This window comes from Olea europaea, chromosome 12, assembly GCF_002742605.1.
Source record: "Olea europaea var. sylvestris chromosome 12, O_europaea_v1, whole genome shotgun sequence".
NCBI lineage: Eukaryota > Viridiplantae > Streptophyta > Magnoliopsida > Lamiales > Oleaceae > Olea > Olea europaea.
Genome location: NC_036248.1, coordinates 12,593,690 through 12,618,438, shown reverse-complemented (window position 1 = coordinate 12,618,438; position 24,749 = coordinate 12,593,690). Strand labels below are relative to the sequence as shown.

The window sequence follows — 24,749 nt, the reverse complement described above, 5'->3', positions numbered from 1 at the left end:
ACGTCCCTACTTTTCATTTTTTGGTATTTTTGCCCTTATTTACCACCTTTCTTGCGTTGAAGGTCCTTTTCACTGTTTTTTGACGATTTTGCCCTCTATTCAAATAAAAGAAAAAGAATAGAATAGAAAACAAAAGAATTAATTGCAACTAATACCCCAAAATTTTAAAAAATTACAAATTAGTAATAAATATAGGAGTTAATAGCCCAAATAGTTACTAAACTTTGCCAAAGGTCCAAAAAGGTCATTAAACTTTTTTAAATACAAAAAGAAAAAAAAAACCAAAAAAACCAACAAAAAAAATTGAAGAAACGGGCCCCACAACAAAAAAAGGACCAAAAATAATAATAATAAAAATAAAATAAGGAATGTGAAAATAGAGGAAGGTGAAAAGTAAACCAAAAATTATTTTTTATTTTTTCAATCGTACATTTTTAATCAAAATTTATTGAAAATTTTATTTTTAGCAAAACTAATCTGTATTTTTTTTCTTTATTTTTAAAAATAAAATTTTCAATAAATTTTGATTAAAAATATATGATTGAAAAAATAAAAAATAATTTTTGGTTTACTTTTCACCTTCCTTATTTTTTTTGTCCTTTTTTTTGTTGGTGGGGCCCGTTTCTTCAATTTTTTTGTTGGTTTTTTTGGTTTTTTTTTTCTTTTTGTATTTAAAAAAGTTCAATGACCTTTTTGGACCTTTGGCAAAGTTTAGTAACCATTTGGGCTATTAACTCCTATATTTATTACTAATTTGTAATTTTTTGAAATTTTGGGGTATTAGTTGCAATTAATTCTTTTGTTTTCTATTCTATTCTTTTTCTTTTATTTGAATAAAGGGCAAAATCGTCAAAAAACAATGAAAAGGACCTTCAGCGCAAGAAAGGTGGTAAATAAGGGCAAAAATGCCAAAAAATGAAAGGTAGGAACGTTTTCCACAATAATTTCGAAAGTTAAGGATGTTTTGCGCCAATTACCCTTTTTAATCACACATTTCCAATCAATACATAATTCAAAAATTCATTTTCCCTCTAAAAATGGGGCTCAAACAAGGGCATTATCAATTTTTCAAGTTCAGCCAAAAATGTTCTAAAAGCAATGAATTAAGAAGTTTGAACTTGAACAAAAACAACTTTCAAAGGTATCCAAACAGTCCCTTGATTGCTCCGTTAATTGTGACGGTAGCCGTCCAATTGTTGGACGGAACCGGGTACTCCATAGTACGGGGTAGGTGCGGACCGGGAAGGAGACAGATTTTTTAATACACACGGTCACCAACCAACTCCACACTATAAGAAGGGTTTATCACATAATTATTTGGATATAAGCTCTGTATTTCTATTTTCTCTCTCTAAAATCTGTTAGTAAAAGGGTTTGTGATTTGTATGGCAGCAGCTAATTTGCATAATCGGAAACTGGCGAGTTTTGGAAAGCGATTTGTAAGCCAGATCGTTCCGCGTGATTCTACTCTACTCCCAACCACTTTTCTCTCTTTCAGGTATATAGTGTATGAATTTTGGTTTTTGGTGTTTGATGGTGAAATTTAACTACTGACTTTACTGTGTTTTTATTCCGATTATTTTGCATCTCTGTAGAAAACAATTAATTGATACCCTGAGTGAGTTGTAGGCTGTGATGGCGATCTTATGGACTCCGTGAATGTAGTGCTTTTCTGGATGTGTTTTCCCCGGAAACAATTTACACACACGAATTTCTTTGTGCTTGTGTAGACAAAGTCGGAACGGTATTTTTTGAGAAATTTTTTGGATGATCAAAATTAGAAGTTACGGCGCTGCACACAGACACACACATGCGAATTTTGAGTACATCGGCCTCATTTTAATGGTAATTTTGCCATATTCAAAGTTTTTTTCTTAACGAACTCTTCCGTTCAATATTGAATTTCTTCCCCTTTTTTAATTTGTTTACAGTTAAAACGGGAAATCAATTTCTACGCCATTATTCAACCGTATTTTTGACGTCATTATTTATGATATTTTCACACTTTAGCCCTTATTTGTCAACCATTCTGCTTCACATTCTATCACATTATTTTTCTTAAGGTATTCATTTTCAATTATACATTTTTCATTAAAATAATATTATTCATAAATAAAAAATTATTATTATTATTTTTTAAACCACACGTTTCAATATCAATCGCTATTCCATAATACACTTTTTGAATTTAAAGGGGGGCACAAATAGGCCTTTAGGGTGTTGAGTTCTCGTCTTTCTTTCGAGATATTTTCACGTTAGCTCTTGTTTGGCCCTATTTTTTGGAAATGAAAATGAGAGAGATAGTGTTTTTTTAGAAAAATGAATGGTTGAAAAAGAAAGAAAATTTTTCGATTTATGTATAATGTCATTTTATGGAAGATTGTACGGTTAAAAATAGGAAAAAGAAAAAGAAAATGTAATAGAATGAAAATTAACGAGGGGCCAAATGGGGGCTTAATGTGTTTGAGATTTTTGCTCGCAAGTCCAATTTATTATGGGACGTTTCGAGATATTTCTTACCTTAAATATATTAAAATACTACTTTTCGTAATTGGTGGGTGACAGTGGATATTGACAAGTCAATTAAACTACTTTCTCAGAATTATTTTGACATAATAGCTGACATTCTCTTACAACGCACCCTTTCCTATGTGAGTATTGGTCATCTATTATGTCAACAAAATTCGATCACCATAGCATGATTGATTGACAAGCTATTGCCACCCAAGAGCATGTTTGGTGACAGAGGAATGCTTGGTGTGCAGGGAGCGGTCCAGAATACTCGCAATAGGCGATGTGTGAGATTTTTTTTGGAATTAATCTCACAGAGCAATTCCAGATTACTCACATGGGTTATCCCCATACGAGTAAAACATTACAAAAAAAAATCCCACCCACCCCCTATTGTGAGCATTCAGGAGGGATTTCTTGTACACCAAGCATTTTTCAATGTGAATTAGTCTGTGTGTACATACTAATTGTTCACATAACAATTTTATAGTACTCACGTTGGTGGTCTCGTGTGAGTAAAATATTGCCAAAAAAAAAAAATTCACCTACCCCTTGTTGTGAGTATTCTGGAGGAATAATTGTTCACATAACAATTCTAGAATACTCATATGGGTAGCCTCAAGTGAGTAAAATATTACAAAATAAAAATAAAAATCTCTCACACTCCCTTATTATGAATATTCTAGAGGGGCTATGTGAATACCTCCCTACACAGACTAATTGTTGATGGAACAATTTTAGAATACTTACATAGATGGGCCCCATGTGAGTAAAATATTGCAAAAAGGAAAGAATGCTTGGTGTAGAGTTCACAGAACCCCTTTAGAATACTTACAATATAGGGGTGGGTGTGATTTTTTTGCAATATTTTATTCACATGGAGCCCACCCATGTGAGTATTTTGGAATTGTTTTGTGAACAATTGGTCTATACATATAGATTAATTCACATTGAAGAATGCTTAGTGTACAGGAAGGGGTTCATTTCTCGAGAATATTCACAATAGTGGGGTGCGTGGGATACTTTTGCAATATTTTACTTACATGGACCTGCCCATGTGAGTGTTTTGGAATTGTTCTTTGATTATTTCCAGTTACTTTCGTGAACTTATCTTAAAATTAGTGTACTTATTTTTAAGATAAATGACTTAATTACTATAAGCAGCATGAACCACTGTGTCTAAAAAATAAAGCATAAACCAAGGTGGTATATTATGGAGGTGTATTGAATATTTTTTTCCTCCTTTTTCATATATTTAATTTTGTCCTCCTCTTTTAAATTTGTTTACATGTTACTCGACACCCATATAAGCCTTGTACTTTATCTTTATTTGCACAATATGTAGAAAATGAGTCGCCTGCATGTTTACTAACTGAATTTTTAATATTAATTGAGATTTATGAATGAATTCTTAATTAGTACTTGGTCTTAAAATGGGAATTTGCTGAATCAGAACAAATTCTTAAATTTTGTGCTTGCGTGGGGATTTTCCCGAGAACGGCCAAGTAGTATAAATTCAAGCTTCGTCATTTGAGATGTAATACAAAAGATTACCTCTGTGTGCTTGGAAATGTTGAGATCATGTTAAAGAAGTCTAGAAACTGAACATTTAGTTTAATAAATTAGGTGATAATAAAGATGAATTAGGTACGACTCATGGCACACGTTAATTGTTAAGAAAAATGTGTACTGCCTAGCACTTTGACATGTTGGGTTGGAGTGAATGTGCCTTTTTGAAGCAAAAACATTGGTTATGATTTGATTGGATGCCTCTCACTTCATAGAATTAATCTGGTTTACAAACTAAGTGTTGACAAGATCTAGACCATTGATTTCAAAAATTGTTTTGAAATGATTAGCCTACATGTTGTCAACACATAGTTTGTCAACCTAGTTTGTACAAATAGCATGATTCCACTTCATATGAGCTTGTTGAAGGATATTTCTTGTGCACCTACTTTTTCATGGTCCTTGGGCTCCTTGCCATAGATCTGTTGCATAAACTTTGCATCTTAGAATTTCCTGTATTATTGCATACCTGATTAATATGCACAGGATTAGATATGACATGCGAATCAAAATTGATTGAATTTACTTTCTTTTAAACCAGAAACGAATTTACTTGATATGGTTGTAACCTTGTAAATTTCTTCAATCTTAGTCCTTGATTCAAGGTCTTATTATCTGTAACACACTGCTGAATTCGTGTCGTCTCTTCGCTGCCATATTATATATTTCAAAATTAATTTTCTTTTGGGTCCCCTATTTGAATTGGACATTTATAAAATAATTAATATTATGATCACTATCTCCTCCTCTTTTTCAATATTAGGACCCCACTACCATCTGATAGGATATGGAGTCATCATCATTGTTTGTTCTGTATGTATCCTTGTTTTGTTTACACTTTACAGCTTTTCTTTCACCTATATCAAACATCAACCGTGGAAATGTGCTAATATCTTATGTTCATTAATAAAGGAATGAAGCTTGGTTGGTGGCTAGTCCTTATCTCATTATTTGTTTTTCCCTGATCATGAGACTAATATCCCAACCCTATGGACACTGACTACTCTAACGTGTTACAAAAACAAACCTATCATTAAAGTTTAGTAGTATAGAGTTTTTGAATTTTTATTTTATTTTATTTTATTTTAAGTTCTCTAAATTTAATTTCATGCATAGGGATGGAGGGTGGCAAATTTAGTTTGGAGTGAACTATAAATTTTCCTTCAAAGAAGATTTATACAATTGTGACGTGCCTAGATTTACTGCCATGTTCAAGTATTCATTTTTTTTTCCCTGTATAATATTACGTGATTTTACAATTTTTGATCCTTGTTTCTATTATTTGTTGCTCGGTGATTATTAACTTGTGATGATTTTACCTCAACTTGTAGGAGGGTGCACGTTTCAGTTTATGACAAGAACCCAGAGGAGCATGTCCGCCCTACTGTGGTACCAGACGATGTAATCGCATCCCACTCTGACAAATACTGGGCTCCTAACCCGCAGACTGGCGTGTTTGGCCCAGAAACTGATCACAAACCAACTGCAGGCACTGCTGCAATTGGAAGTATCGGTGAAGATTCGGTCTTGGAACAGAAGGCCTTTTTCCGTCCTCTTGAGGTCGAGGATTTGGAGAAACCACCCCATCCTTGAGTTATCCTATTATAAATAAGTTCATTGTGGAGGCTATATTCGTGAGCTAGCACACATACATATATAGCTATATGTAGTACAGTGGAATAATACTGCTTTGATGTCTATAATCTTGTGAGTAGCTAGCTGGAACTTGCTTTTAACCAAAGCTGTTACTACTTAGTAGTTGTGTACTTATGGCTGGATGTTATATCAGTGTTATGCTTTGTGAAAGAATTTGTTTACTTTTATTTGTCACTTTATTCTTATGGAAACATAGTGGTTATGGCTTCTCAATTTGTGAAGAATATAACTAAAGCATTAATGAAGAAACAATCAGTTTAGGTTGTCAATGTTCAGTTAACCTGAGTCTATATGTGACATCGTCCTACATTGATGAAGTTGAACGCTAATGCCATGTCCTTCCAGGTCTGGATCTTGGTACCTCAAATGGGGATGTTTGGATGGTGATTCCCAAATAGAAAACACGTGACAAAATTTACCGGTTGTCACATTTTCCATGATCGCAAGCAGCCTAGATTGAGGGTAAGATTACAAATCACAAATTTGACAGTATTTTTGTTGGCAATAGCAAGCAGCAGCACATGTTGAATCAGTTATTACCAGTCATAAATCCCTAACCTGCCACTTCGTTGGCAAAATTAATATGAGATAAGATTGTGTAATGAAAGATAAGGTAGTTTGGCATCACTCTTGAGATGACTCTCTTTAGCCTCAGAAAAAGTATCTACGTCAAAAAAAAAATCTAAAACCTTTGATTTGTGGATTAGATTACATGAACGTTGATGTGCTCTACTAAGGGCTTAAATTTCGAAAAGTCAAAAACTACTTTTAATACTGAGAAACTACTTTTGAATCTTTCTAAATAATTTTTTAAAACTGTTATGTCTAATTAAAAGAGTTTTTAAAAAAAAAAAATGACATAAAATAACTTTTTCTCAAAACTCTTCTATAAAAAGCAAAAGCAACAGTAAAAATCCTCCTAAATAGTCTCAAAGTAATTTAAAATTTCGTATTTAATAAGTTATATAGTCAAAAAAGGCAACTTCAAAAATTTGAAGTACACGGTCCACACATTACCATAACAATTCATCAACGTGGAAAGTGGCTCATATCTAAAAGCAGACTAGCGAATCATAAAGGAAGAAAAATTCATCTATTAGCTTTGTCTTTTGATTAGCAAAAGCAGAAAAATCAAACATGAGAATATATTCATGCTTGGTGTCGTTAAGAACAAGTGCAGAGAGTAACTTTCATGGTACATTAAGTGGCGTAAAGAGCAACTAAAGTGTGATAAAAGTTATGCAACAAAAAAAACTCATTAAGATGCTTCCTGTTAATCAGCCACATCACCGTTTATAGAGAATTTCTCAAAATTCTGATTCGAATAGATATGAAAGTCATCAAAGAGCAATATGCATTACCAGGTGACAGAGACATGTTAAGGATTCCCAACTTCAACGGAAGAGAATTTAAGACAGAAAGACATGGGAATTCGTCCATGAAGTATACAGCAAAAGGGAGAGAGCTTAACAATCGTTATTTTGTGAAGCAGCATAACAGAATTAGCCTCTTGGAATGCAGAAACTGAACTCTTTCCGATGTGATTCAGTTTGTAGCCAAAAAATTACATTAAATTGCATATTTTGAGTGGAAATAGCAAGTGATTCAACTGGAAATATCTTGGGAGTTCAACTTATATAATCTTGCACCAAATTTCATTTATTGCATTGATACAATGTCACCAACACAAAAAAATAGCAAGCACCATGACAATCTACTATAGAGTCGAGAAAAGTGATGGTATGAGAAATGACAAAGTATTGAGTTTTTTACTGGGCTAGCATTGAAGAAAATTACAGCAATGTTTTAAATATATCAGTAACTTATGTTTCATCTATATCCAAATTATGGAAGTCATACTCTAATGTGATCTAGGTAAATTCAAAAGAAAGGGAAAACTACAAAAATTGTTCTGATTTCCATATCATATACTCTAAGCCTCAAATTGAAACTGGAATTAGGACAAATAGACCCTTCCACCCATATCTCGTCGTACACAGAATTTTTTGGTAGCTTGTTTGTCAATGGTGTAAAGGAAGTAATTGGAACCTTTTGCTCATATGTTACTGATATCTGATCTTATTGAAAGCTCCTGGGATGGCGTGGTATAAGGTATAGGTAAATGATTTGGGACTCATTTGACAAGACTTCCGAAAAGTTAAAAGCTGCTTCTAAGAGTTGATTTTGAACATGTTTTGATATTTTTCTGGAAGTGCTTTGTTGGGTTAGAAGAGCTTTTAGAGAAAATGAAATATTTATTTATCACTTAAGCATTAAATGGTCCTTCAAAATGTATTCTCCAAAGTAAAACGATTCATACTTTAATTGCCAAAAAACAAATAGAAAAGGAAATTTTCATATATTTCAATCCGAGTGCTGATATTCTGAAAACCACATTTCTCACATTTAAAAATGATAGCAACCAAGTTGCTCACACATATCTCAATTTTAGAAAATGCATCACCAAAGTTTTAGTTGAAAGTTCTTCATATTTACACATTAGACTCCCGTTTCTAATAGTGAAACCTAGAAAAGATTTTTCCTAATTGATATTAATTATTGGGCATTAGTAATATTGATCCCAAAACATGTCAATAATTATTAAACATTACTAAATTAACAAATATTAGTTATGAGAAGACCAATTACATTTTAGAGCTTTTACTGAACACATGACTCTACTAGGGACCAAGTTTCTTCACAAACCTTGAGGCATCATAGAGCAGCCAATCCACAAGGGAAGTAGCAATATCTGAGGAAAAGAGACAATTAAAGCATCATTCCAACTAAGTAGCCAAATTGTCAAAATAAATATTTGATAAAAAAATTTCATCACACGAAAAATTAGAACAAATAAGTCGATGGACAATATGTAGCAAGAAAGACAGGAAAAACGCAAGAAAAAACAGTAGTTATGAAATTAAGGATTAGTGACTTACTTGAGCTCCTCAAACTTGTCCAGGATTCCTGACAAACCCCAAGTAACAGTAGGACTCTTCATATCGACTCTAGTGGAAGTCTTTTGTAATAAGTAGCAGATAACCACAGTCCCTAAACCAACTAAAGCTTATTGAATATGCTGATAATGTTTCTGTTCAAGAACCATCAAAGCAGATTTCAGCATTTCTCTAGCTTTTCTATCTGGTGAACATCCAAAAGATTCCATCTCACTATATATCTTAGGGACCTGACGGGCAACCAACAGAAGAAACTTTGATTAAAGCAGGGTATAAATTTAGAAACTGAAGTTGTTCATGCTTTTAATACTATTAACTGGTCGGCACCATCTTCTGGTACAAACCCAAAAAGGGCCAAATTTTATGGGGCATTGAATATTAACTAGATGTAATTAAATAACACTTCTGAGCCACATAAAACTCATTCTTCTATTTTTCATTCATTCCTTTCTATTACATTAAGGTTCACAAACTGAAGGATGTCAGAAGAAATAGGTGGGAATTGCAATTCACAATAAAAGCAAAACTTTACATATGGGGAAGCGGGTGTTGTTCAAATGTATCTCAGGGAAGTCAGAGGGAGCCACATAAAACTCATTCTTCTATTTTTCATTCATTCCTTTCTATTACATTAAGGTTCACAAACTGAAGGATGTCAGAAGAAATAGGTGGGAATTGCAATTCACAATAAAAGCAAAACTTTACATATGGGGAAGCGGGTGTTGTTCAAATGTATCTCAGGGAAGTCAGAGGGAGTTCAATGAAAGTAAGGAGGATTCAAAGATAAAACTTGTATAGAAAACAAAGGATAATATATAAGCTGTGGATCAAAGAGCAATACTGACAGATTAGCTATCTAGCATTTTCGAATGTTAGCCTGCCACCTTAAGAACACTAGAGTTTTAATTCCTCCATTGAAAATTTGGCAAAGACTAGTGAAGATAGAATGAAATAGTACATTTGATGGTAGTCAGCTTCAAGAAGAGATAGCACGCACCAGATCAAACTTCCGAGCCCGTATAAATGCCTTCATAAGTGTACTGTAAGTAACTACATCTGGACTGATGCCCTTCAAGAGTGATAACACCACTATTAGTTAAGAAAAATGCATATTTAAACAATGATTAAATCATTGAGCTAAATCTTACGCTCTCTCTTATGTGACGATAAATCGATAGTGCCTCCATATGCCTTCCAGCAGTACCAAAAGCATTGATCAACACATTTAGCATTATCAGGTTTGGTTCCATTCCTTCTGCTTCCATGAGTTGCAGAACCCTAACAGTTTGCTCACACAAGCCCTGCATTGTAAATATGACAAAATCACCATGCAAGCCAAGATCAAATTTTGTCAGAACATACATAGATTGAAGAGGTATAAAGTAACCTGCTGAGCATAAGCATTTGCCAGAACACAAAATATGCTCGGTGAAAGCTCTAGACCTTCCAATTTTAATGTGCTTATGCAATCTTCAGCATTTTGGAATTTCCCATAATGCCCATAAATATCAACCAAAACGGCATAAATTGCACCACTCCTCTGATGTCCTCTGCCTTTCAAATTCTCAAAAATATTCTTCATGCTATCCCACTTCCCCTGCTCCCCTAAGCGTGTTATTATAGTAACGAAGATCTTCGGATCAGGATATATCCCTTGTTCCAGCATCTTACTAAACAAATCCAGAGCACTACCTAAGTTCCCGAATTTGCAATTCCATTGAATCAACGAATTCCATGTCCTGACATCAGGCACAATACCTTCTTGTTGCATTCTCTCAAAAATTTCCAATGCTTCTTCTAATTCTCCGTATTTTCCAAATGTATCAATGATGCTGTTATATATTCTCCTATCCATTGGTATCCCCATCTCCCGAATCTCCCGCATAATCGCAATTGCTTTCTTCCACATCCCATTGTCTCTATAAAGTTCAATAATCTTACTGTACACAAAAGAATCTAGCTGGTACTCCTTCCTCTTCATCTGAGAAATGACTAACCAAGTATCCTTCAACCTACCGGCGTGAACATAATAGTCAATAAGGATTTCAAATGTTTCGCGATTTCTTACCAAACCCGAATCATCCAATACTCTCGAGACTTTATCTGCAAGCTCCAAGAGGCCTTTTCTTAAACAACTTTTGAGCAATGCATTGAACACTTTAATTCCTGGCCTACAATTCGAAAGTATCATTTCATTGAAAATTGCATCCGCTTCTAATGTCCTGCCAATACTTCCAAGAGCTGTTATCAAGCAAGTGTAAGATATTGAATTTGGGTGGTATCCTAGAGCCTCCATTTGTGAAACCAATGTCATGGCACTATCAATATCTCCTTCTTTGCACAACTCACATATTGTTTCATTGTATGAATCACGAGAAAGCTCCTTTCCAGTGCCGTAAAAATCATTTGCATGCTCAGAAATTGAGATGTGACGGGAATTTAAATAAGACATCATTGATTTCGAGCCATGTTTTTTGACCCTATTTTGTTGTATATGGGAAAAATTTACTATCTTGAAATTTGCATTGTAATTAAGAAATTTGGAAACAATTTCACAGAAAGGTGGAAAGCCCTTTAATTTTGCAATTGAACGTGATTTACTGGCTGGCAAAATCTGCTGCAACTCCATGATTTTGACTTGACAATCCCAAAACCCCCCCCCCCCCTCCTGCAGTATATCACTAGAGGATATTGTCCGGGAAGTCGAAATTGGAGGATAGCAAAAATGAAATAATGAAATTTTAGAAGTTTTCTAAAAGAACTTCAAAAATTTTAATATTAGATACTGTATGATACAACTTCCCAATATCTCACCTCATCTCAATCCACATGTATCAATTATCATCCATCCTACTCTTTTTTACAGTGATTCTGATTGTACAGAATCCTTCCCACAGAATAAATCCAGAAAATTCATATGGGATGGGTCCTTGAAACCCTTGTTCTTTTATTTGGCTTCAAACCAGAAACGGGAGGATGGGAGCAAGACACTGTGCAGAGAGGAACCCGCTCGAGTGGATTCCACGATCATGTGAATGTGCGGATAGGGTTATGTACATAAAATTATTTATAAGTAGTTATTCTGGAGAAATTGGTGAAAACTGACCTCATTTTCAAAAGTGGTGCATATGGTTCTCTTCTCGAAAGCATGACCAAGCAAGTATTAAGATAAAATCAATATATAATCCTAAAAATGATAGAAGAGTGTAAATTTTATCCGCCGTTGATATCAATTGACTCACTAGTTGCCCGGTTGGAAAAATTTATAAACGATTTGATAAATAGATAAAATGAATGGCAAATAATTGAATAGTACCATGATCTATAAAAATACGCTGTTGAAATGAAAGTTGATTTATTATAAATAATTTATTATATTATAAATTAGCCAAACGGAGTTGGATATCTAAATTTAGTTCATAACTTTGTCACATTTTGTCATATATCTTTCTTTAAAAAAAATAAAAATGGTTGGTAGTCGTGCAATGTAAAAACAAAAACAAAAAAATAAAATAAAAATGGCAATACTCGTATTATAACATCTTTTAAAATAAAAATGTTAAAATGCACTATTTAACACTTTTATAGTGTGAATTCACATGTCATACAGTGATTGCACAAAGATACTTTTTGTGAGATGATTGTTAATTAAATAATTTTCATCAAATTAGGAGACCATACGCGACATAGTAGTAAAATTTTAAACTTAATTGAACTTTATATGTATATAATACACTCTCCATTTATGTTCTGCAAACTGTAAATCATATTTTTACATTTTACATGATATATTTTAGTTATTGGTATCAAAAAGCACTTTTTTTTTCCAGATGAAATAATGATATTTATAGTTATTTGTATATAAACATGCCAAAAATACCATTAACTGAAAATAATAAATCATACAAAATATATTGAACTATATAACAATCCACACACCAATCGTTGACTATTTTATTATTCCTTGAAAGTTTAATCGCTAAAAGCTTATGACATTTCATTACTTTTTCTCTAAAATAAAAGATGGTTAAGAGTGTTTACAAAAGTTACGAAGTTCATTCTTTTCCTAACTACAACTTAAAAATTAGAAAAATAAATTTAATAAATTAATAGTACCGAAAAACATAGCAAAAACTCCATTTGATTTCTTTCCATCATTTAGTTTAAATAAATTTATTTTTTAGTAAGGTGAGGAATTCTTGTACCGTTCTGTAACTTGACAAATTTTAAAGTATTTATAAACAAAATTTTAGCACCTGTTCTTAGTTTTCTTTTTACGAAAGAGTGTAAGAAAAGAAGACACATATAAATATTATTAATAAAAATATGAAATTATGTCTAAAAATGAAAATAAAAACATTTCATGACAATAGCTTAAAATTAACTTATAAAATAGAGATATCTAAGACCAAAAAAATAAAATAAAAATGAATGAAAGAATAATAAAAATTTAAATACTGAAAAAATCATGAAAGGTATATAAAGTGTTACGTAAGTTAGAAAACCACCCACGCCATGAATAGTGTGTGATGCAATTCCTTTCTATAAGGGTGTGTTTGATTGACATGGAAAATATTACCTAGAAAAGAAAATATTTTCCATCTTTTGTGGAAAATAAAAACCACCTCTATCCAAGGAAAATATTTTCCTTAAAAACAAGGAAAATTAGGCATATTTTCAAAAGTTGGAAAATGTTTTCCATGGAAAAAAATAGCAATCAAACACTCAAAGTGAAAATTTGGATGGAAAACTGATATTTTCCATGGAAAATAAATGTAATCAAACACACCCTAAATGTAGTGCAGTTCTCTTTTTTATGTCGTTCCCTCTTATTATCATCATCATCATCATCATTTTTTTCTAACTTACGTAACACTTTATATACCTTTCATGATTTTTTCAATATTTAAATTTTTATTATTCTTTCATTCATTTTTTTTTTTTTGGGTCTAAGATTTCTCTATTTTATAAGTTAATTTTAAGCTTTTGTCATGAAATGTTTTTATTTTCTTTTTTAGACATAATTTCATATTTTTATTAATAATATTTATACGTGTCTTCTTTTCTTACACTCTCTCGTAAAAAGAAAACTAAGAACAGGTGCTAAAATTTTGTTTATAAATACTTTAAAATTTGTCAAGTTACAAAACGGTACAAGAATTCCTCACCTTACTAAAAAATAAATTTATTTAAACTAAATGATGGAAAGAAATCAAATGGAGTTTTTGCTATATTTTTCGGTACCATTAATTTATTAAATTTATTTTTCTAATTTTTAAGTTGTAGTTAGGAAAAGAATGAACTTCGTAACTTTTGTAAACACCCTTAACCATCTTTTATTTTAGAGAAAAAAAGTAATGAAATGTCATAAGCTTTTAGCGATTAAACTTTCAAGGAATAATAAAATAGTCAACAATTGGTGTGTGGATTGTTACATAGTTTAATATATTTTGTATGATTTATAATTTTCAGTTAATGGTATTTTTGGCATTTTTATATACAAATAACTATAAATATCTCTATTTTATCTGAATTTTTTTTTTTGATATCAATAACTAAAATATATCATGTAAAAATATGATTTACAGTTTGCAAAAAATAAATAGAGAGTGTATTATATATATATATATATATATATATATATATAAAGTTCAATTAAGTTTAAAATTTTACTTCTATATCGTGTATGGTCTCCTAATTTGATGAAAATTATTTAATTAACAATTATCTCGCAAAAGTATCTTTTAGGCAATCATTGTATGACATGTGAATTCACACTATAAAAGTGTTAAATAGTGCATTTTAACATTTTTATTTTAAAAGATGTTATAATACGAGTATTGCTATTTTTATTTTGTTTTTGTTTTCGTATTGCACAACGACCAACCAATTTTTTTTTTTTTTTAAAAGAAAGATATATGACAAAATGTGATAAAGTTATGAACTAAGTTTAGAGATCCAACACTGTTTGGCTAATTTATAATATAATAAATTATTTATAATAGATCAACTTTCACTTCAACAACGTATTTTTATAGATCATAGTACTATTCAATTATTTGCCATTCATTTTATCTATTTATCAAATCGTTTATAAATTTTTTCCAACCTGGCAACTAGTGACTCAATTGATATCAATCGTGGATAAAATTTATACTCTGCTATCATTTTTAGGATTATATATTGATTTTATCTTAATATACTCGCTTGGTCATACTTTCAAGAAGAGACCCATATGCACCACTTTTGAACAAGAGGTCAGCTTTCACCAATTTTTCCAGAATAAAGCTACTTATAAATAATTTTATGTACATAATCCCGTCCGCACATTCACATGGTTGTGGAATCCACTCGAGCGGGGTCCTCTGTTGTGCGTCTTCCTCCCATTCTACCCTTTCTGGTTTGAAGCCAGATAAAAGAACAAACCACCAAAAGAAAATATCCGCCTTACATGCGTCTTATCTTTTAGAAATATAGCCCCTTCTAATCTTGAATGTACTGTACATATTTTTCCCGTGTACATATACAATTATCTTATAGACGAAATAAATCTATTCAACATGCCAAAATTCCATTTTTTCCCATACCAAATCGACGTCTTGACAACTTATGAAAGAGCCCAGAAATAAAATCAATTTCAGAGGGCATGAGTTTCACTGGAATGCTAATCGTCACTCCACTGTCATTACCCATACGCAGAAAATCAAAGGTACACAAGAAAACTTATGTTCCTTGCTGCTCAACTTCTGTTTGTACAAATACTGGTAGTGAACCAGAAACTGCTAAAAAATTTAGTTATAGTAGAGCCTCACCATCTGTGAGATGGCCCAACTCAAAATTCATAGATACCCACAAGTATTTACATGATTCCTCATTCATTGTTAACCCTCCCCCACTGACCGATGTTGGAAATGTACAAGATTCTGAAGGTAAAGATAAAAATGGAATAGGAAGTGAAGAGGAGTTATTGACTGTGGATAGAATGAATGATGAATATGTTGAGGTTTTGGATAGGAGGATTAGTAGGAATACGGTAAAGAAAATGAATAAACTGGCATTGAAAAGGGCAAAAGACTGGCAAAAGAGAGTACAATTTTTGACCGATATGATTTTAGAATTGAAGTCTGAGGAGTTTGTAGCTGATGTTTTGGACAAGAAGATGGTGCAAATGACCCCTACTGATTTTTGCTTTCTGGTGAAATGGGTCGGTCAGGCTAGTTGGCATAGAGCGTTGGAGGTTTATGAATGGTTAAATCTCCGGCATTGGTACTCTCCCAATGCTCGAATGCTTGCCACAATACTTTCCCTGCTTGGAAAGGCAAACCAGGAAGCGTTAGCTGTGGAGATATTTACTCGGGCGCAGCCTTCGGTAGGTAATATAGTCCAAGTTTACAATGCGATGATGGGGGTTTATGCTCGGAATGGTCGGTTTGCCGAAGTTCAGGAATTGCTTAATTTGATGAGAGAACGTGGCTGTGAGCCAGACCTTGTAAGTTTTAATACTCTGATAAATGCACGTTTGAAATCAGGGCCTATGACGCCAAACTTGGGGATTGAACTTTTAAGTGAAGTTAGAAGGTCAGGGATTCGACCTGATATAATTACTTACAACACTCTTATCAGTGCTTGTTCACGTGAGTCCAATTTGGAAGAAGCTGCGAAGGTTTTTGATGACATGGAAGCGCACAAATGTCAACCTGATTTATGGACTTATAATGCCATGATTTCTGTGTTTGGAAGATGTGGATTGGCTGGTGAGGCTGAACGGCTCTTTAAGGAGTTGGGATCGAAGGGTTTTTCCCCAGATGCAGTTACATACAATTCAGTAGTCTATGCATTTGCAAGAGAAGGGAATTTGGAGAAGGTGAAGGAAGTTTGTGAAGAAATGGTGAAGATGGGATTTTGTAAAGATGAGATGACCTATAATACTATCATTCATATGTATGGGAAGCAGGGTAAGCATGAGCTTGCACTGAAAATTTACAGAGACATGAAATTCTCTGGCAGAAATCCTGATGCAGTGACGTATACAGTTCTTATTGATTCACTAGGGAAAGCAAATAAGATGACAGAAGCTGCAAAGGTGATGTCAGAGATGCTAAATACTAGTGTTAAACCTACATTGTGTACCTACAGTGCTTTGATCTGTGGCCATGCAAAGGCTGGAAAGCGAGCAGAAGCGGAAGAGATGTTTGATTGCATGCTGCAGTGTGGAATTAAACCAGACAAGCTAGCATACTCAGTCATGCTGGATATCCATTTAAGATCAAATGATGCTAAAAAAGCAATATTGTTGTACCTTGAAATGGTTCGCAATGGTTTTGCCCCAGATCTTCTTCTGTACGAGGCACTGCTCCGGGTGCTTGGCAGAGAAAACAAAGAAGAAATTATCCAGAAAGTGTCCCAGGATCTGGAAGAATTGCATGGCTTGGGCCCAGAAATGATTTCATCTTTACTCACTAAGGGAGAATGCTATGACCATGCAGCAAAAATGTTGAGATCAGCAGTTAAGCAGGGTTATAGTTTTGACCGCAATCTCTTATTTTCAATTTTGAGTTCGTACAGTTCATCTGGACGATACTCTGAAGCAACAGAGTTGTTAAACTTTATAAAGGAACAAACCTCTGGATCCCGGCAGTTTATAACTGAGGCCTTAATTGTTATTCTCTGCAAAGCTAACCAATTGGATGCTGCTTTAGATGAGTACTACAAAAATAATAACTTATGTTTTTCTGAGAGTTTTGCCATGTACGAGTCCCTGATCCAGTGCTGCAAGGAGGAACGTATTTCTGAAGCTTCTCAAATATTTTCTGACATGAGCTTTTGTGGGGTTGAACCTTCCAAGAACATATACCAAATAATGGCCTCTATATATTGCAGAATGGATTTTCCAGAGACTGCGCAGCACTTAGTTGATCGTGCGGAAATAAAGGGCATTCCTGTTTGCGATATCTCAATTTGTACTGACCTCATCGAGACTTATGGAAAACTGAAGCAACTGGAGAAAGCAGAGAGTGTTGTGGGAAGGTTGAGACAGAAATGTAGTGTAGTGGACCGTAAAGCTTGGAATGCTTTGATAAAAGCTTACGCGGCAAGCGGCTGCTATGAGAAAGCAAGAGCTGCTTTTAATACAATGATGAGAGATAGTCCTTCCCCAACTGTCGACACAATTAACTGTCTCTTGCAAGCACTGATTACTGATGGAAGATTAAATGAGCTTTATGTTGCGATTCAGGATCTTCAAGATATGGGTTTTAAAATTAGCAAGAGTTCTATCGTTTTGATGCTGGATGCTTTTGCACAATCTGGTAACATATTTGAAGTGAAGAAAATATATCATGGAATGAAGGCTGCAGGGTATCTTCCTACCATGCATCTCTATAGAGTTATGATTGGGTTGCTGTCCAGGGGGAAACAAGTAAGGGATGTTGAGGCCATGGTCACTGAGATGCAGGAAGCAGGATTCACACCTGATCTTTCAATATGGAATTCAATGCTTAAGCTGTATACAAATATCAAAGATTATAAGAAGACAGTTGAAGTTTACCAGTGGATACAAGAATCTGGTCTTAAACTGGATGAGGAAACTTACAATACTTTGATACTGATGTACTGTAGAGATTGTAGGCCTGAAGAAGCTATTTCATTGATGCATGAAATGAGACGGCTTGGTCTAGAACCTGACTTAAACACCTACAAAAGCCTGATAGCAGCATTTTGTAAACAGCTGAAGCGAGAAGAAGCAGAACAACTGTTTGATGGTCTAAGAACAGAAGGAATCAAACTAGATCGCTCTTTTTATCATTTAATGATGAAAATGTATAGAAGCTCTGGAAACCACTATAAAGCTGAAAAGCTACTCGTCACTATGAAAGAATCAGGAGTTGTGCCCACCATTGCTACAATGCATCTGCTTATGACTTCTTATGGCAGCTCAGGGCATCCCATAGAAGCAGAAGAAGTGCTTAATAATTTAAAATCAACTGGGGCAGAACTTAGTACACTACACTACAGTTCTGTCATTAATGCTTATCTCAAAAATGGCGATTTCAACATTGGCATTCAGAAATTCACGGAGATGAAAATAGAAGGTATAGATCCAGACCACAGGATATGGACTTGTTTCATTCGCACTGCAAGTTTGCGACACTCTACTAGTGAAGCCATTACACTCTTAACTGCTATTAGAGATGCTGGTTTTGATATTCCTCTCAGGCATGGTTTCTTTACTTTTTTGTCCTTTTCTCTTGTTTTTCATTTTAGGGGTGCTGGTGTGGGATGTTCTGTTTAAACCTCTTCTCTGATTGCTAATATAAGTGATTTTACATTCACAGGCTTCTGACAGAGAAATCAGAGTCACTGTTGTCAGAGATAGACTGTTACATTAAGAAACTAGAACCCGTAGAAGACAATGCTGCTTTTAACTTTGTCAATGCTTTAGAGGATTTATTGTGGGCTTTTGAACGCCGTGCTACTGCCTCGTGTATTTTCCAACTAGCAATTAAAAGAAACATTTATCGCCATGACGTGTTCAGGTAACAAACTCTACTCTTTAAATATCTGGATCATCCTATTTATTTACTGCCACTCTTGTTTAAATATGGAGTTTGCTCAAAGAGTGCTCCGGAAGAATACAAAATATGTTTTTTCATTTCATTTTTGGAATCAGAAAATGAAACATGAGTCAGTTCACATGATTTAGGGGACCAATTGCATATTCTTGGCCCTAGTTGCAGGATTCGAGCATATCCCTTCAGGATGTATGATATGTAGTTTAGAGGAATGCCATATTGCAAGCGAACATGTGCTATTATATTATGTGATGTCTTTATTAGCTCATGCTAAAATTAATATATCAAGTATGCAAGATAATGAACGAATGCTTATAATCTCATACAACAGCAGTAACAATAAAATAAGCTTTGTTCTCAATAATTTCATCGTACTACTTCTGAGCTTAGTACCTTTTTAACTAATAACAATCTTGAATAACTTCTTTGTTCATATAGACAGGCAATATGACACTCTCTGTGCATTTGACATTTTTTTTTCCTCTTTATGATCTCATTGAATAATCCAATAGGTGAAAAATGATTATGTACCATGGATTTAATATGTTATCAACTAGCCAAAAGTATATCATATGCTTTCAAGAAAATCTTTCACATTGCTGGAGCTATCTGAAATAGCTTCTGAGTTTCTATTTATCTGATTTGCTTTTGATTTTATTTCTTTATTGTGCAGAGTGGCTGACAAGGAATGGGGAGCTGACTTTAGAAAGTTATCTCCTGGTGCTGCTCTTGTTGGTCTAACTCTATGGCTTGACCTCATGCAGGCAAAGCTTCTTGCCTCTCTCTCTTAGATTTGTGATTTTGAGTAATGACGTATTTCAGGTGGAGAAACAATTATGACGAATCAAGAACTCCATGTTCATAATTTTGAGCAAACTCTTCCCTACTAATGTTTTTACATAGCACTGTGAACTAATTTGCTTAAATGCACCATATTCAGGAGTTTGCTCACTTATTAAACCATAAATGAAGTAAAAATCACGATTTTGCTTATCATATTAATTAACAGTGCACATGAAACCTGGAATTTTCATTACCTCTCTGTATATTTTAGATATACTTGGTTATATCTTTAGTACCTAGAAAGTTACGAGTTTGGTCTATTTCTTTACCGATTGCCTCAATCATCAATCCTTGTTGCTTCACATTTTTGAGGTGGATTATACTCATACTTCAGTTCATAGTTCATTTATCCCTGTTTAATATTAGTACATCATATTGGCTTGTTATCTTCTGTTTCATTATCTTTAGTTCCATATAAACCCCTTTGGTTTGTATTTTTTGTAGTTTCTTGCTTTGCATGTGCTATAACACTATAATCACCATACGTTCTTGGAGGATTCCTATAATCCCTAAATCAGTAATACTGACTCAGATGACTTGTCAAACGAAGCCCCGCATGCACAACACAAAAGGGCAAGAATGATGATCATGATTTTACCCGTTGTCTGAAGTTGATAGTCCAAGTATACATGTTCAACGTTGATTCATTTTATTGACTTTGTGGCTTGCCTGCTATATCCGGCTTTAACAATTTATTAGGAGCACCATTTTCCGGTACATTTATTATTTTTATAATTTTATTTTCTATCGGAGATGACATTATGGTAGCTGCAGGATGCATCCTTGGAGGGGTTTCCTGAATCTCCGAAGTCTGTAGTACTGATTACAGGGGCATCAGACTACAATAAGGTTTCTTTGAACAGCACATTGAAGGCATACCTTTGGGAAATGGGATCTCCATTTCTTCCCTGTAAAACTCGGAGTGGAGTCCTTGTAGCTAAAGCTCATTCGTTGAGAATGTGGTTGAAGGATTCCCCATTCTGTCTGGACCTGGAGTTGAAAGATAACCCCGTGCTTCCAGAGATAAATTCAATGCAACTCATAGATGGATGCTTTATTAGACGTGGGCTCGTTCCTGCTTTCAAGGACATAAATGAGAGGCTCGGGCAAGTACCACCTAAAAAGTTTGCAAGGCTTGCCTTGCTTTCTGATGGGGAGAGAGACAAAGTTATTATGGCTGACATTTCAGGGAGGAAAGAAAAGTTAACCAAGTTGGGAAGGGTCGGGAAGGACATCTCGAATTTCAGGAATAGAATACTCCCAACTGCTGTTCCTTCAAAACCAGAAAATTGAGACGACCATGACATTCTCTAAACAAAAGTTCCCCCGACTTCTTTGTGGATCATGACCATATGGAGTTGTATAGCTGAGGCTTGAAGGTGCTGGAAACTTAAGAATGTACATTTGTCGCCATCAATGTAACTCGGACATTCTCTCTATGGAGTCATCGGAAAATCAGCTGGAAATTGGCTTGTTGCTTCTTTACACAATTGTGACATTCTTGAACATGATCGAATGGTACGGGGTTGTGAGAGAGGAGAAAAGCTGTGAAACAAGATCTTCAAGGCAATGAGTTACTAATGAAAACGGAATGACTTGAAAAGCTCATCCTTTTACAGGCAAGCTTTTTAACAGAGTAGCCTGTGCACTTGGTTGAACTTGAACCTGTGAATCCACCTACATGTAATAAGTAAATTATTTTTTTTTAATTTTTTTTTCTAAACATTAGTTATTGATTTACGTGGTAGGGCTAGAAAAGGAAAATCGACAAAGTTATCATGTATTTTTTCTTCTTTTATCTTGTCTAGTTGTATTATTTCAACGTCTTAAACATGTCGTAAGTTTGTATCAAGTTTGTATGCTTAGTTCCATTTAGATTCTCGAATATCAGTTTTCTTATTTGTCTGAAGTATTTCAAGATTTTTAATACCTGTTCATGAAATTATTTGTTTAGATTTAAAACTCACCGCAAGTGTACGGTTCGTTAACAAATAGTAAAATGAATTATGAGCCCAAGTATCGATCCCACAAGGATTGAATTAGTTCAAATCAACCTATAATGACCTTAACCGAAATACGAAAGTGAAATTGATGTATTGTAATTTAACTAAAGAAGACGTAAACTATGATGCAATTATGAATGAGAGAATTATATTAAATGCAAAATGACTTGGATACAATCTACTAGAATTTATAAAATTAATGAATTTACTAAAGCACTAGGATCACGAATCCCCAAACAATACCCGTTCAATTTTCAATCATTCAAATTTGACACAGAGTTCCGTAAAAGATGAATCAATATTTCTATTTTAATTTAGCAATCTCTTTCGAGTAATGTTAAACCTATCCCAATAGGCGATTCGACTATATCTCTATGACGAATACTAGCATACAAGAATGCATTATGATTTCATGAATATTCAACAATTCACACAAGGCATAGAGGTATATTTCTATCCCCTATCGGACCCTATGATGATTTATATTATGTCGAGCCTATTTTTCTTTTTTCGAATGCATAAAATAGGCCACCAAAATCATATAATAACGTGCACAATAACAATATGGAAATAAAAACGTAATAAATCATTCAATTTCGGAACATGTGTTTAAATATGTCAAATATCCAAATCAAAAATCAAACGTAGTATTGCAAGGTTCATCGATCTCCTAGCAATAAAAAATCTAGCCTAACATGCTAAAAAAAAAAAATACAAAAAAAAAAGTCATCACCCGAATCAAGTTTCAATCGAGTCTTCACTTGGTGCGATATTTTCCTCTTGTTTTCTTCTTAAAAATCTCCCTTTTTTCTTGTAAAAACGGCGTCCTCTTCGTTCTGGTCGAGTTTTTGTTTATATAGGACCCTAAAAAGATTGTTTTCATAAGAGTTTCGGCGGAATAAGGAAACTACGGATTTGGTCTAAGAAATGCTCTATGCGACAGCATAGAGCATCTCTATGCGGCCGCATAGAGTAAAAGTTTTGTGACATTTTATTTTCGGTTTGCCTCTATGCGACCGCATAGAGGGTAACACTATACCAACTATGGAAGATGTTCATTTTGGTCCTTCTACTTGAATTCTTCACTTCTTGGCATCTTTTCTTTATTCTTTCCATTCCATTATCCCAAGATATCATCAATTGGCATTTGGCTTAATCAATTTCGCAATTTTTTCATCAGGCCAACTTTTGGATAATTGCACCTTGGTCCCTGAACTTTCACTTTGTCATTTTAGTCATTTTTCGCGTCTTTTCTCCTGAATTTCACCATGTTCATCAACGTTCCCTACAATTCACAAATTTAACGAGATTAAGTCACAATTCAATCATTTTGCTCGTTATTTAAGTCATGTTTGTGACCTAAATAAGTGTGCAAAAACATACTTATCAAACCCCCTAAACTTGAACTATTGTTTGTCCTCAAACAAGATAGTGACTTAATTCTGAACAAATATGACTTAATACCTTGTTGTGGCTTAGGATTAGACTAAGTAATTGACTTTATGAAAATTTATCAGTGCAAAAATGACATTAACCTTTACCTGTTAAATGCAAATTGACGTGTGCGTGTGAATTCATGCCAACATATTAGGTTCATGATGAATTTGAGTCCCGACCCCAAGTGGTTAAATATATCCTTACTCGCTCGAGAGATACACAACCCCCAAACTTATTCTTTTCACTCAATTATCCCGGGGTTGTGTTTTAAGATTAGAAATTTTCATAGTTGTAGTCCTCACCCTCTCGTAGTTTGGATTAGTCTTACTATCACAGGTTTACATTTCAACAAGTGAAGACTCTTCTAAGTCTGATTGCTTCGACACTCAAGATTAAACTACGTTACTTGCCTCGCTTCAGAGGTATAGTTTCTTAACCAAATGTCCAAGGGCTTTTCGTCATATTATTGTCTCTCTTTTATTTTTCTCACTTTTCTCTAATTTTTCTCATTTATCTTCATCTTCTCATTTGCTTTCTATATAACCCATGTAACGAGTTTTAGGCCGGTGACTCCCAAACCAGTTGGCCTTAGGGCACCAGGTTTTAAACCCTTGCAGGCTTATTCACTCGAGTTATAAAGGCTCGATCAGATGACTTTTTATTAACCTCTTTCCCTCTTGTTTTCTATATGATCCATGTATCGAGTTTTGGGCCGGTGACTCCCAGGCCAGTTGGCTTTAGGGCACCAAATTTTGAAATATCCTTACAGGCTTACTTGCCCGAGTCATAAAGGCATGAAAAGAAGTGTCTTATTCTCACACATTAATTTTATGCCATTTGTTATTTTTCTAGACATTTAGTTTCCAAAACCAATCTCAATTTAAGATTTTCACCAACTCTTCACCCCACTGGTCTAGACAATCCACACAATAAAATTCATGTACGAAGCCCCCGCTCATCTCAATGCTCCCCTATAATAGCTCAACCATCACCAAAACTATCCTAAGGTAGTTTATGGGTTAATTTAATAGAGGGTTATCATTCTTTTCCTACTTTATGCTCAAAATCTAGTCATTCACCTAATGTGTTAAGCATGAATACTGTGCATAGATAATGTCAAGTGTTACATCAACAAGTATCAGTTAGTCTAATTAATACCAGATCCAAAGTTTTACATTTTAAACTAGTCCAATAATAACATC

The 24,749-nt window shown here is 34.0% G+C and overlaps 3 protein-coding genes across 7 annotated transcripts; 2 read left to right on the top strand and 1 right to left on the bottom strand.

Annotated features, from left to right (window-relative positions):
- The first annotated feature begins 1,270 nt into the window (after positions 1–1,270).
- Positions 1,271–5,910, top strand: LOC111405680 (late embryogenesis abundant protein At5g17165-like). 2 transcript variants are annotated; one of them, XM_023034681.1, is made up of 3 exons: positions 1,829–1,845; positions 5,197–5,295; positions 5,412–5,910. In XM_023034681.1, exons 2-3 carry the CDS (start codon positions 5,288–5,290, stop codon positions 5,671–5,673), a joined length of 270 nt encoding a protein of 89 aa, XP_022890449.1. In that variant the 5' UTR covers positions 1,829–1,845; positions 5,197–5,287; the 3' UTR covers positions 5,674–5,910. The 2 variants fall into 2 exon arrangements, with proteins under 2 accessions (XP_022890448.1, XP_022890449.1); XM_023034680.1 differs by lacking the exons at positions 1,829–1,845; positions 5,197–5,295 and adding an exon at positions 1,271–1,498.
- Positions 5,911–8,196: 2,286 nt separating this feature from the next.
- On the bottom strand, positions 8,197–11,844 carry LOC111405679 (pentatricopeptide repeat-containing protein At5g42310, chloroplastic). Of its 4 annotated transcripts, none has more exons than XM_023034678.1 (5): positions 10,081–11,844; positions 9,842–9,994; positions 9,691–9,754; positions 8,676–8,923; positions 8,197–8,488 (listed from the first exon to the last, which is right to left on the bottom strand). In XM_023034678.1, exons 1-3 carry the CDS (start codon positions 11,320–11,322, stop codon positions 9,695–9,697), a joined length of 1,455 nt encoding a protein of 484 aa, XP_022890446.1. In that variant the 5' UTR covers positions 11,323–11,844; the 3' UTR covers positions 8,197–8,488; positions 8,676–8,923; positions 9,691–9,694. The 4 variants fall into 4 exon arrangements, with proteins under 4 accessions (XP_022890446.1, XP_022890443.1, XP_022890445.1 ...); XM_023034675.1 differs by having other exon boundaries at positions 9,691–9,762; positions 10,081–11,842; XM_023034677.1 differs by lacking the exon at positions 8,197–8,488 and having other exon boundaries at positions 8,799–8,923; positions 9,652–9,762.
- A 3,227-nt stretch (positions 11,845–15,071) lies between these two features.
- On the top strand, positions 15,072–21,989 carry LOC111405678 (pentatricopeptide repeat-containing protein At3g18110, chloroplastic). Its single transcript, XM_023034674.1, has 4 exons — positions 15,072–18,908; positions 19,028–19,228; positions 19,938–20,028; positions 20,882–21,989. The coding sequence occupies exons 1-4, from the start codon at positions 15,340–15,342 to the stop codon at positions 21,398–21,400; spliced, it is 4,380 nt and encodes a 1,459-aa protein (XP_022890442.1). The 5' UTR covers positions 15,072–15,339; the 3' UTR covers positions 21,401–21,989.
- The last annotated feature ends 2,760 nt before the right edge of the window (positions 21,990–24,749 follow it).

Excerpts from the sequence above, each read along its gene's own strand:
- LOC111405680 (XM_023034680.1), top strand. The coding sequence starts at position 1,386 with ATGGCAGCAGCTAATTTGCATAATCGGAAACTGGCGAGTTTTGGAAAG. Across the intron at positions 1,499-5,411 it reads ACCACTTTTCTCTCTTTCAG|GAGGGTGCACGTTTCAGTTT; the intron begins GTATATAGTGTA and ends CTCAACTTGTAG.
- LOC111405679 (XM_023034675.1), bottom strand. The coding sequence starts at position 11,322 with ATGGAGTTGCAGCAGATTTTGCCAGCCAGTAAATCACGTTCAATTGCA. Across the intron at positions 9,995-10,080 it reads CAAATGCTTATGCTCAGCAG|GGCTTGTGTGAGCAAACTGT; the intron begins GTTACTTTATAC and ends TTTACAATGCAG. Across the intron at positions 9,763-9,841 it reads ATCGTCACATAAGAGAGAGC|GGCATCAGTCCAGATGTAGT; the intron begins GTAAGATTTAGC and ends TCACTCTTGAAG.
- LOC111405678 (XM_023034674.1), top strand. The coding sequence starts at position 15,340 with ATGAGTTTCACTGGAATGCTAATCGTCACTCCACTGTCATTACCCATA. Across the intron at positions 18,909-19,027 it reads GGTTTTGATATTCCTCTCAG|GCTTCTGACAGAGAAATCAG; the intron begins GCATGGTTTCTT and ends TTACATTCACAG. Across the intron at positions 20,029-20,881 it reads TATGGCTTGACCTCATGCAG|GATGCATCCTTGGAGGGGTT; the intron begins GCAAAGCTTCTT and ends TGGTAGCTGCAG.